This window comes from Phaenicophaeus curvirostris, chromosome Z (genome assembly GCF_032191515.1).
Source record: "Phaenicophaeus curvirostris isolate KB17595 chromosome Z, BPBGC_Pcur_1.0, whole genome shotgun sequence".
Taxonomy (NCBI): domain Eukaryota; kingdom Metazoa; phylum Chordata; class Aves; order Cuculiformes; family Cuculidae; genus Phaenicophaeus; species Phaenicophaeus curvirostris.
The window spans coordinates 36,962,026-36,975,453 of NC_091431.1; the positions used below are offsets into that span (position 1 = coordinate 36,962,026).

A 13,428-nucleotide genomic window follows, 5' to 3' on the forward strand; every position below is an offset into this window, starting at 1 on the left:
GGATAACTGTGAGAGAGTTTATCCATTTTAAGGACAGTCCTGGCAGGAAATCAGTCAACTTATACCAAGGCACGTCTCATCATAAACACATTCTGGAATTGTGCCCTCTGTGGAAGTATCACAAGTTATCTACCAATGGATTAGAGATACCATATAACAAGGCTGTCAAACATAATGCCACTAGCTCACACAGAGTTGCCATATAGCAGAGACCAACTTCCAAACATTTCAGATAATTATGTTGGAACAGGCTAGTGCTGCTGACATTGGAAGAACTAGAGGAGTCCCAGATTAATGGAGGAAAACTATTCAAGTAGTAATCTGAGATTTATAAGCTCAGAGGTCAGTGCCATGCTCCATGGAGAATGGCTTGAAGAGAATTTTTGCAGTCGGAAATAACAAATGCTTGATTGTGTTCTTCTGATAAAATAAAAATAAATAACTGACTTAATAGGTAATGCAGTGATGTGATGCTGTGGCTTGAAAGAACTAGTAAGTAGGGTGGCTGTTCACCTGCACCTTGAAAAGGGGCTAGTGTTATGTTCAACTTGATACACGACTGATTCAGCCAGCAAAAGTTCCTATACACTGGGGAGGGAAGCAGTCAGTAATGGACTGTATGCTTTTAATTAAGATGTCAGTTCTCCTGCATCCTGTACTTCGCTGTATTTTAGAAGATTTGTCTGGTGTGTGCTACTCTTTTTCTATAGATAGGAGTTGAAGGACTTGAGAAAAGCCACAATGTGAAAGGTAATGAAAACTGACTGAAAGTAGGAGGGAGGTGATGCTTTTTCTTTCTTCTGATCTTGCAGTATTCTTACCTCTGCACAGTCTGGTTGTTTCCTGTCCACATACTTCTTTCTTGTTCTGTGTGTTATTTATCAACTTTTGTCATCTTGCAGTTTTGCTCCTTACTTGATCTGCTTTTCTGTGCCCTCTCCTGCTTTGAGAAATGAGAGAGGTTTGGATGTTGAAAGGATAGAGATAGATCTACTAATCCTAATGCTTCCCATGTGGAAGGAACTATAGAAAACTACTGTCTAGGGTTCAGAGTCTGTTTTAAAAGTTATACTCGTTGTCAGATTACTAAGTATATAGAAGGGGGAAAACTGAACGTACCAACGTAACCAGAAAGATCAGACTGAGAGCAAGAAAACTGAAGCAAGACGTGTGAGAGACTTAGAAGAAAAGAAAAAGTCGATTAACATGGTAAGAGGAAGATCAAGGGATGCGATGCACCAGTATTTAGTAAGAGATGTGTTATGAAGAGATGGCTGCAGGGATTTCTTCTTTTATTTCTTCCTTCCTCTCTCTTGATCAGCTGCAAACAGGTGTTCACCACAGTTAACGTGAATTTGTAATGGCACACTGCGAGTAACATTATTGTGATAGCACTTCATGTAAAGATTTTAGCCTGTGAGATATTTTTGAGTGAGCTGTGTCAGAGCAATTAAAAGGCTGTACAGAGTAGGCTGAGGAGAAAGCTGGACTCACTTTTCAAGTGGATTACCTGCAGTTCCTGAGCCTGTACTGTATGTTGTCATTTAGTAGAAAGGAAGTATGCAAACACATACTGGGAAGTATGATAGGTTTTCATACTAAGCTAAGTTCCTCATATTTATTGAGTGGGTACAGTAAAACCTGTTATTGTCTTTTTTCAGTATGTTGATGCTTTGCCTAGCTAAGCAAGAGCCCAGCTAAGCAAGCTACAGAGGGAGAATGGTATAGATTAATGCATAGTAGCATTGATTAGGGAGATGTATTTTGAATAGTAGATAAACTGTTGAAATGAGTAGATAAACTGAATATTTTCCTTAGGAGTGAGTCTTGTGTTTGAAATCAGTATTTTTAATATCAGTCTATGCAGAAACAGACTACATTTATTAAATATGCAAATAATTGTCTTGTTGAGAGTGAATGTTTCTTTGCCCTAGATCAAGATTAGAATTCAAAACAATCTTAGATTAGATAATTTCATTTGAAAACAGGATGCATTTCAGCATGGACAAGCATAGGATTTAGTATTTAGGTGCCATAAGTCATCATCAGCATCTGATCCAAGGTATAAATACCTAAATGACTGGAGAGAGGGAAGTTACTGTGGGTGACAAGTTGAGCATCAGTTTCAAATGAATTTCTAGCAATCACCTTGAGCGCTGCAGCTTGCATGACATCTTTCATTCTGCTGTGGTTGTGCCTGATAAGATCTGGACTACAGTAAGTGTCTGACTTTGGCTGTTACACTTCAGAAAAATAGTACAGTGGCTGGAGTTATGCCAGAAGACAGCAGTGCAACTTTTAAGAAGTTTAGGAAGTTTTGAGTTTCCATTGAAATGGAAACTTAGCTCAGAGGAACACAGGGCTGAAGAGACACATAATGATTGTGCCGAAGTTACTCTACCTCCTGCCCTACCTTGGCAAGAAAGAAAAACAGCCGGTATTTTCTGCCTGTTGTATATACTGGGAAGAAGTAATGACCTCATTTGCAGCAAAAAGGTACAGATTAGATAAGAAGGTTGTCTTACTGTAAGAATAGTGAAGCGTGGATCTACGTCATCTGTCAGAAAAGCTGTAGTCCTGCTATATAGACCTTTTGAGATCTAAGGCTTTATAGCCTCCTTTGCCTTTTTTAGACAAGAGGTAACATTTCTTCTAGCTATTTTGACATTGACATTGGGGTTTTGTGTTTTTCACCAGCTCCTGCAGAATCTCACTTACCATGACAAGATGACAGTGTTGTTTGTCTACAATGGACCTTTCATGTTAGATGCATGCAGATGGGACTTAAAGGCTTTCTGTAGGCGACGGCGGCAACTTGGAAGGATGGATGAACAGTGATACATGAGAATCTGCAAAAAATTGCTGATTAAGAACTTCAGTTCTTAAATTCAAAGTGCATAAGATTTTTTTCAGATCTTTCATAATGGCCTCTTTCTCCAAAGAACCTACTTTTTCTCAATAGTAGTTTTGAATAAAAAGGAAGTTTATTTTGATATTGTATCAGTAATGTAGCATCAGAAGTAGAGCTAATTTTGCTAGCTTATACTGGACTAAATCTGTAGGGGAGGAGTGGAGTTCCAAAAATTGGAATTCACTTTTGGTGAATACTGTTCCCATAACACAGTTAAGGATGTTCTTTAAACTTACAAGAGTAATATACCATATTATTGTTATTTATTAATTTTGAGCTAATTTTCTATTTTGTATTCCTGGAAGGATAAGTTCTTTATTTTTTTTTGGCAAATTTCTCTTTCAGCAAAGAGACTGACAAAGAGCCAGGTGTTTTTGAAAATATGAGCTATTTAGCTTGCAGAAGTAAAACTAAGCAATACATAAGATTTTGTTATGTTCTTTAAGTAAAACTTGATATGTTTTTGGTGGTGAATGGAGAAGATAGTCCTGCTGGTTTCACATGTAAGTTAAGACCAGGAGGCTTTTTACAAAGCATCAGCTACACTGGAGTGATCGTACACACAATAGCTTTTCAGTAGATAGCCATAAAATTAATTAGTGGAGGTTTGTCCATAGCTCTTAAGCATTTGAAAGCAGATGTTATCAACTGAATGCTGAATACCTAGTTATTTAGTTAACTATTTAAAAAGAACTTGATACTGAGTTGTGAAGAGCGTGATTTGTGAAGAAATTGAACCTACAGTTGTTATGTGAAATGTACATTAAAATGATTGAGTCCCAGGACGCCATCTGAAAATATGCAGTATTCTTGTTTTCATGGGGGGAGCAGCCTTCAGAAGAATTTTATAGAAAACGTCGTCCACTTGATTTTGAGTGAGAGTTTTTCTTCACAGTGTACTGTCAATTAACTTTGTCAATGGAATTGACAGTGGAACTTGTCAGACTTTTTACATCAAAACATTAGAAATAAAATGACCCACTGCAAAATAAAATAACCCACTGCAAAATAAAAGCTAGGATCTGAACATTTTCAGGTATTAAACTTTAAGTACTTTAATTCTTGTTTTTAATAGAGGAGCCTTTAAGGGAATACAGAACTATACATTCTTATATCAACGGGCACTGTTGATCAATGGAGCTCTGTCTGACTGTGAAATGAATTCCTGGAATAAGTTCCATGAGGATTAGCGTCCATACACAAATATTTGATGGAAGAACTAAAAGGCTTCGGAAACTTGGGCTATAGTCCAGGGACTGAGTGGGCCAGCAGGGTATCTTTGACTTAATTGGGGCTGCAGGCGTATCTGTCCACTATGTGGCAAGATCCACATTTTAAATGTGTTCTTTGATGTTCAAAATCCTTGGCTTCTTGTAACCCTGAATTTTTAAGGTTAATTTATTTATTTAATGGTAACATACTTTCCGCTTGATCTCTGAGGATCACTATGTGACAACTGCTATTTGTTTTTAGTGTCTAAGTAAGTGAAACTGTTTAACACAAATGTGTGTAAGGACTCAGTTCTTCTGTGGTTAGACAGCACTGACTGTCTATTCTTAATGCTATCATCTTAGAGATTTGTGGAATTTCCTCCTAGAGTTCTCTTCCCTTCTCATGTTTCAAGCTGAGGCATGAGACATAGATCTCACGTATTTCAAGAGGATAGCCCTCCAGATCCTGTCTCAAAAAATTTCTTCTGTATATGTGCCTGCCATACCGCACACGTGAGGAAGATGATGGGCTGGTGGGTGTTTGCTTTTTCCTTGGAGGTCTGTCAGCTATTGACCAGAGGTTCCGATTTCAGTGTCTGGCTACAATCTTAATATGATGCTGTCATTCATATTAACTCAACCCAGACAGTGTAATCAGCTGCAAAACCATACCAGTGTCACGTTACTGACCAGTGGAGCTTCACTCTCCAGCAGCTCTGCTATCTAAAGCCTTTTTAAAAGAACTGGCAACCCAACTTTGTACGTCCGCTGTATAACGTGACTTTGTGCCTCCCATACACTAGTTCCTGTTAGTAACATGCTAATTTGCCTGACAAGTACATCCCATCCACACACAGAGACCTGGCTTAAGAGGAAATCTTTTGAACTGGGTAGAGTATTCAGCCATGAAAATATACACTGAAGCTACAGCATTCCTTACCCACATGCTGGCCCTTCTGTGCTGCCAGCTTTCTTGCCATTCCTTGTGCTTTACTACTCCGTCTTCTCTTGCTCTAAAAACTTGTGGAATTTGTTTCAGTGTAACTTTGAGGAGGAGGGAATGAGTGGGAGTTAAGGTTAAATATACCTGTAATGTCCAGCTTTTCATGCTAACTAGACAGGACATCTCAAAAATCTAGAAGTGGGAAGACCCCAAATAGTTCTGACAGCTGAAATGTAAATTGAGCTTTCTCCAAAAATAGGTACTTTTCCCTGTTGTTTAGACCAGCTGAAGACAACAGCAAAGATCGTCTTCCATTGCCATTTGCAGTTCTGACAAACATCTGTGTTTGCTTGTGTATTGAGACAGAGAGAGGCAGCATGGAAATTCTTACTTACTGTAAGAAATAAAAAGAGCTCAACAAACCAAATATGGGAAAATTACAAATCACCTTTGACTGTAAATGGCACTTACACATTTACATTATTGTTAACTATGAGAGATTGCTTAGTCAGATGAAGCAGCAAGTAGAATGAGGAAGGACCCTTGCACAACTGCGGTGCTTTTAACATGCTAATGTGAAATGCGGGGTTTTAGTGGAAGAAAAGTGAAGCCTGTTAAGGCTGGTGCTCACTGGGAGTATCTATTCTCTAGGTTTTGGAGTTAGTGAGAGGTGGTGAGGCAGGCGAAGCTGGTCTGAGCTGCAGGATGCTTACTGAATAGTACTGTAGATGCTCTTTAGAGGCCACAATAGGCACCTGCTCCAGTAAAATGGCAAATTTTACTTGGAGTTTAAGCTACTGGAGGCTCTTGTGTATGGTTCATGCCATGATGTGCCCTTTTTTCTTGCTAAGTTCTCTGGCTAATGCTTCCTTTCTGGAAGCTTCTGGACTGTCTAAAAACACCACTTCTGATGGATTGTGGAAACTGACTTTGTTTTCTCCACGACCTTGCAGTTACCCTTAGCAAGGACGCTTAAAGTCTCTTAGTAATAGTCCTTAATTGTTACCTTCTGTGCCCAATTCTCATGCCATGCCACAGTATATTAGAGCAAACAGTTATGTATGATGTGAAGTTTGTCATTCTCTGTCACAAACTCGTGCATAATGTTAACATCCATTCTCATATTCTATGGTATTGATGCTTAGGTATCAGGTAGTGGGGTTTACCTGGGGGAGAGAAGAAAAAGTGAAAGTGAGATCAGCAAGTCCATGTGCTGACTGTGAAACTGAGCGGGGTCCCAGGGCTGTCCCTGGGATTTGCTAAGGGATCATCCCCCACCACAGTGCATGATTCTTTCTCTTGTCCCTGCACCCCACAACCTGCAAACCACTTGTGCTTGGAAGGGAGCAAGGTGCTGAGATGACAGGCTATATTAGCTCAGCAATACCTTGTAACTCTACATCAAAATGACTTGTAATGTTTTTGAGTTACAGTGTTGCATGTGCATAGTGACCTTCCAGTGCCTGAAGGGGTTACAAGAAAGCTGAGGAGAGACTATTTATACAAAGGCTTGTAGTAATAGGACTAGGGGCAAGGGCTATAAACGGAGAGGGGCAGATTTAAGCTAGACATAAGGAGAAATTTCTTCATTATGATAGTGCTGAGGCACTGGCACAGGTTGCCTAGGGAAGCTGTGGCTGCCCCATCCCTCAAGGTGTTCCAGGCCAGGTTGGATGGGGCCTCGGGCAGCCTGGTCTGGTGGGAGGTGTCTCTGCCCATGGCAGGGGAGGTTGGAACTGGATGATCTCTAAGGTCCCCTCCAACCCAAACTATTTTATGATTCTGTACTTTCTGTGTCCTCTTCTCTGTATTTGGCCTGCTTTTTGAAAGGTGCATTGTAGTTTCTGAGGGGAGGTGTTTGAGATACATCACAGGAACTGGGGGGAACCTTGGCGCTCTAGCTTCACTGTAAATAACTCTGAGCCAAAATTACTCTCTTCTGTTCTGACTCACTGAAACATAATGTCCAAAATAAATTTTCCTAGAACTTTTTGTTATAGAAGCATTTTTTTCCCCAGTGCCTTGCTAATTCAGAATAAAACCAACATTTGGTACATCGTAACAGGGAGAGGGAAAAGATGGGGAAGAGAACTAAGTCCGCCTCTTCTCCAAGAAAAATCCTCTCCCTATCCCAGCCTAAACATCAGAAAATTGCAGGAATGTTTTTCTGCTGTTGCACTTTCTCCTTGCTAAGAGCCATGCTTCTATGAGGCTCATTTGTGCAGCCTGGATGAAAGGCACTGGTTTGTATGCAGGAGATGATTTAGTAGTTACTATAGTTTATTTTACTTCAGTACTAACTTTAGTCATTGACAAGGATTGTTAAACTCTTAAACAGGGAAAGGGAAGATGAGTGCAGGACCCAGAAGTTTTTAGCCATTGGAAGCTTTTCAGGCACTGTTGTGGCGGTGTTGCAAGCCAGCAGGGAAAACATGGAAAAGTAGACAAGTGGAGACAGAGGCAGAGGGTAAAAGGTGAAAACCAGCACTATCGCAGCCTACTGACAGACATTCTCTCCTGTGGCTCAGCTCTTTGCCAGTGGTGCAATCCCCTGCCAGCAATTCCCATCTTTGTGCTTTCCACAAAATTCTACCAGCTTTTCTCTGCTATTCTGCTCCCCAGTTACTCTCAAAGTAATTCTGTTGAGCTGTTCCCCGTGGTAAGCCAATATTTTTTTGACAGTTGTACTGGTTTTGTCAGGGATAGAGTTAATTGGGGTTGTGACTAGAACACTCTGGTACCAGACATGTTTTAGCTGCTGCTGAGCAGTGATTGCTCAGCATCCAGGCCTGTTCTGTTTCCCAAGCTGCCCCACCAGCACAGGAAGTTTACCAGAAGCTGGGAGGAGGCGCAGCTGAGACAAGTGGCCCTAGCTGACCAGAGGGGTATCCTGTGCTGTATGACATCATGCTTAGCAGTACAAAATGGGGAGGAAAGAGGAACACTGGGAGTTACTGTCTTTGCAGGTAACCACTGTGTGTGGTGGAGCCTTGCTTTTCTGGAGAAGTTGCTGAAGTTCTGCCTGCTGATAGGAAGTAGTGAATGAATTCCTTATTTTGTCTTGCTTGTGCACACAGCTTTTGCTTTCCCTGTTAAAGAGTCTTTATCTCAGTCCAGGAGCTTTCTCTCTTTTACCTTACAACTGCAGGAGAGTGAGCGAGTGGCTGTGTGGGGCTGAGCTGCTGCCACCCAAGTGCGAGCCACAACAAAAGTGTATGTTGGACTCAAAACATGATATTGTGCATGTTATTAGCTAGAGTTTAGTACTGCAAATTATTTTATCACCTACTGCACCTGGGAGCTACATGAAATCTTGGCAAATATACCCAGGTTGTATTTGTAGGAAAGGAAAGCATCTGCACACAGATCAATAGTCTTTTTGGGAAGCGTGGAGATGAGAGCATGGCAAGTTGAGCTGGAAAGGAATGACAAAATTAATTTTGTTGGGGCTAAAGAACTGTGCGTAGCAGACAACACTGATTTTTCTAGGAGCAAGCAGGAAGAAATGGGTGATAACTGAGAAGATGGTGGCCAGGATCCTTGGAAAAGACTAGAGAGAAGCAAATGGTACAGGTAATGTGCAGTGTGGATGGCTCGAGGACATGCATGCTTTAAGATAGTCAAGATCATGTAATTTAAAGGGGAAAAGTCTCCAATTCCCCATCCCCCAGTTTGTAACCGAAGGTGTAGACTGAGAACATTATGCTGCTTAATTTTGACTGCAGCCCACTAACACTCAGTTTGGGTCTTGCAATAGCTTTTTCATGGACAACAAAGGTTTTGTTAGTTGGTTGGTATTTTTTTTTGTTGGGGTATTTTTTTGGGGTTTTTGTTGGTTTTCCTGGAGAGCTAAAAACAGTCAAACCAAAGCAGACCATCAGCACAAGGAGAGCTGTCACACACCACCAGCAGTATCAGCCCTACTCTGTGCTGCTGCAGTGATGGTTTGTGCTGGAAAGACCTTGGCTGGATGCCAGGTGTCAATAAAGCCACTCTTATCAGTTCCCTTCTCAGCTGGACAGGGGAGAAAAAACGTGTAACAAACCTCTCTTGGGTTGAGATAAGGACAGGAAGAGATCATCCATCAATTAACATCATGGGCAAATCAGGCTTAACTTGGAGAAATTAGAAATTGCCAATAAAATCAGAGTAGGGTAATGAGAAATAAAACCATTCTTTAAACTCCTTCCCCCCAACTCCACCCTTCTTTCTGGGCTCAACTTCACTCTTGATTTTCTTTACCTCCCGAGCAGTGGAGGGGGGATGGGGTGTGGGACTTGAGGTCAGTTCATCACACATTGTCTCGGCCACTGTTTACCCCTCAACTCTCTTTCCGTGCTCCTGTGTGGAGTCCCTCCCATGGGACACAGTCCTCCATGAACTTCTACATGAGCCCTTCCCATGGGCTGCAGTTCTTCATGAATTACTCCAGTGTGAGTCCTACCCACAGGGTGCAATGCTTCAGGAACAGAGTGCTGCAGCGTGGGTCCCCCACAGGATCATAAGTCCTGCCAGCAAACCAACTCCACTGCTCCTCTACACTGCTCCTGCCAGGAACTTGCTCTAGCATGGGTTTCCCACAGGATCACAGCTTCCTTTGGGGACATCCACCTGCTCTGGTGTGGGATCCTCCATAGGCTGCAGGTGGACATATGCTCCACCATAGGCCTCCATGGGGTGCAGGGGGGATAACCTGCTTCACCGTGGTCTTCACCATGGGCTGCAGAGGAATTTCTGCTTGGGTGCCTGGAGCACCTTCTCCCCCTCCTTCTTCACTGACCTTGGTGTCTGCAGAGTTGCTTCTTTCACATGTTCTCACTCCTATCCCCAGATGAAGTTTTCTCTTGTACAGTTTTTTCCCCTCTTCTTAAATTTGCTATCACAGAAGTGCAACCACAGTTGCTGATGTGGCCTTGGCTCTCTTGGAGCTGGCTGGCACTAGATTTATTGTACATGGGGAAAGCTTCTGGCATCTTATCACAGAAGCCACCCTTGTATCCCCCGCAATAACAACACATAGGCACACAACAGTATCTGCTTGAAAGATCTAGTAAGGTGAAAAGCCACAGATGTTATGGTTTTGTAGGAGCCCTGCAGGCTCAGGAATCTGCATCTACTTTGTGTCTGCTTCTAAGCCCGGTTGTGCTGGTCATGAAGGATTTTTTTGTCAACACTTTCGTAGTGTTTAAAATACCCTTTGCTATATAAAATGTGCTGGTTTGGTGCCGAGATAATTAAAGTGGTATGGCCTCCAGTGTGTGTGCACTGCCCCAAGCACCAGTAAGTCAGAAATAAGTATGCTTATAAAAATTGTTCAAGTAAGTTACATTGGGAGAAACCCCTCTATTTCAGTTTGAAGAAGTTTAAGGTAAGGCTGTTCCTCTTGAAATGTTTCAGTTAAAAAATTATATACCCCTGAAAAAAGTTTCCTTGGATATAAAAGCTGAACATAGCTTAGCTTCTAGGTAAGGCTTGGATTGTCTTTCTGTAACCCAGTAAAACAGAGGTAGTGATTTACCCCAGCCTTGCACAGACTTTTTTGTGTTTCCCTGGCCTTGTGGTTTTTGACAGAGCAGTTACACATGGCTTTTCATAGGCTCTTAAAAGCATCTTCTGTTAGGAAATGCTATCCAAGGCCACCAAAGCAGTGGTTAACGACAGAAGAACCCAAACCACTGTATGTAGAGCCTCCATGGAGCTTTGATGTAACTTGCACCTGCGTCTCCTGAAACTTCTGCTTCTCTCTTCCTGGCCTCTGCCCATTAGCCAGAACAGGAAGAAAAGGATATTTGGAAAACTGAAGATGTTTTTGTGTACCTTTAGTGCAATGCCAGGAGGGCTCTAATATTGCCTGTGCTCTTCGGTTTCTTTCTCCATGCTTTCTGAATGTCCATGGGGCTTTCTTGGGATGGTAAGCTGTCCTTCCCTACTCACCGATTCTCATAGTTCTGTGATTTACACACTGTATTTCCTCTGTAATTTGTGTTCAGCTGTGCAGACATCCAGGTGTTGCTTTGATCAGCATTATACAACCTTAAAGACAGCAGACAATACTGAAACAGAGACTGATGGTTTTTGATATGAAAAGCAATAGGATGTTTATCAGTTGTCAACTAGGGGCCATGAGGCAATAAAACCAGTAACAGTTGTAGCAACTCCAAAAATACAAGCTGAAAGCAATAGGGACTCCACTTTCTCTAATCCCCAAAGGCTTAAGATCCATGCATGAACTGGAAAAATACACTGTATAATAATACAGAAACAAACATTTATGAAGGATTAGAACTGATGCCGGTTGAGTCCTACCCTTTCTAAAATGAGAAGATTTCCATATATCTGTGGAAGTGTTTGAGCAGGTATTTTAGGGGACAGGGAGCTTCTTTGTTGAGGAGAGTCTGTCACTGAAAGCACTGAAAGCTGCAAAATTCTTAACATTGGGAAAGGTTCACCTGCTTTAAGGCAGTCCCTTAAAGAGGACTTGGGTAATCACATGGTTCTGATAACTGTGAATTTGCATGATGTTACTGTTGATGCATTTTGTCAGATATGGCTTGGAGGTGCTAACAGCTGAACCTAGAGATTTTGTTGCCAAACCAAAGAAGCAGAAAGGAAACCTCACTGACTCCTCTGCCCCGAATTAATGAGCGCTGAACAGTGTTTTAGACTTCCATGGAGGTGAAAGTCATTCTATCCATCCTAGCAGTCACCTAGTGCTCTAAAGGCCTCTGCAGGCATGTAACTGGACTTTTGTGGATTTTTATGGCACATATCCTTTCTTCTATCCTTGGCAGAGAGAAGAAATGAAAATCCACCTCATAGAAATTGTGCTGTCTGAATCAGTTGGCCTGTGTTCACACGTGTACCTCCCCATGCCACTGCTGAAATCTGCTGGCATCTACTGGGGTGCACCCCGTCTTTGTATGTCATACCTATTCCAACCAAAATTTAGATTTACATTATATACAAAAGATTATTCTGTAAAGTACATTAGATCTCAATGGTTAGAAACATCCTCCTAAGGCTAAGGCCTTTTCTGCTCTAGGGAGATTTTGGTAGCTGTTCCAATTAGAGCACTAAAGACAAATACTTAAGGATTTAAGGTGAAGAATGTTAAATATATTAAGTCTTTAATGATGGGATTGCAGGGGAATGAGGCCAATCCACAGCCCTGTGTCTCTTATTCCTAAAATCAAGAACAAATTTAAAAAAAACACCCTATGCTTAGTTTGTTTTATTTGCTCTTTGGCCATCCAACCTGAGGACTGAAAACTCTAACCCATCCTCAAATCAAATCTGGAGGCTGCCTGCAATTTCGTTCTGGACGCAGGTGGCACACTTCCACCCTGCCGAGTTACACATTCCTTTGGGTCCAGAGTCTCATCTTGCAGTCACACTCTAGCACTGTTCCCATGTACCAGGTCAATTTAGTTCATGTAAGTAGTTGGTTTTAGCAGCTGTAATGTCAGTGACTGTAAATGTCAGTGAGATTTTTGGCACAGGGTTCTTGACCTCCTTCAGAGTCGGAGTGGATGGTTTTTTTCTCCCTACAACAAGCAGCCCCTCTAAACCCATGGAAACCTCAAGGCAGTGTGGCTGTGCAGGCTGAAGCATCACTAGGTCACGGAGCACCTGCACAAGTGTGAAGCTCAAAACCCACTAAGCAATGGGAGAAAGACATGCTGGGAGCTGGAATGTGCTGGTGAGGGAACACTTTCCCCTCACTGCAAGTTGTGTCCATCTCCCTGCAGTAGCAGCAGAAAGAATACCTGGGAAAAGTAGAGAAACATGATTCGTGCTAAATAATGACTAGCAACACCAAGACCTTTGAAGCTCATTCATACACCACTCAACTCATGGATCACCATGTGCAGCAGTAATTTTTCAAAATCATTCAGACTGGTTTACATGACCACTCTTTGATTCCAATCACTCAAAACAACATGGTGGGGGTATTTTTTAAGTCCTTTTTTTCTTTATTTGGACAATATATATACACATATGTACAAAAAAAAATCTACTACTACTTTTTTTTTATTTTCTTTTTTTTTTTTTTTACAATTTCAAGTGATTTACAAAACAGGACAGCATTATAACTTATAAAGGATACGAATACTGTACAAAAATAAAACTGAGTAAACTGTTGGAAGTTGGTATTTTACAGTGTTAGAGATCACTAGTCTGTAAAACAGCATTTTGAAGTATGTGTCCAGCCTGGTGTATGCTGGGCAAAGTCTATCTGCAAACTGAAAACAGATCTGCAATACAGGTCATGAAAAGCTATTAAAAAAAGAAGAATGTTATATAGCTATACCTTTAAAGCTGTGACTTCTTTATAGTAAAGGGCTTTCTTAACCAAGGAGAGG

At 41.5% G+C, this 13,428-nt stretch overlaps 1 protein-coding gene across 1 annotated transcript in view; it reads left to right on the top strand.

The window, feature by feature from the left end:
• SMC5 (structural maintenance of chromosomes 5) overlaps positions 1-3,776 on the top strand; it is a 48,312-nt gene extending 44,536 nt beyond the window's left edge. The window contains exon 24 of the mRNA XM_069880816.1: positions 2,698-3,776. Within this exon, the coding sequence (XP_069736917.1) occupies positions 2,698-2,838 (141 nt within the window). The 3' untranslated portion in view covers positions 2,839-3,776. The remainder of the gene's footprint in view (positions 1-2,697) is intronic.
• The last annotated feature ends 9,652 nt before the right edge of the window (positions 3,777-13,428 follow it).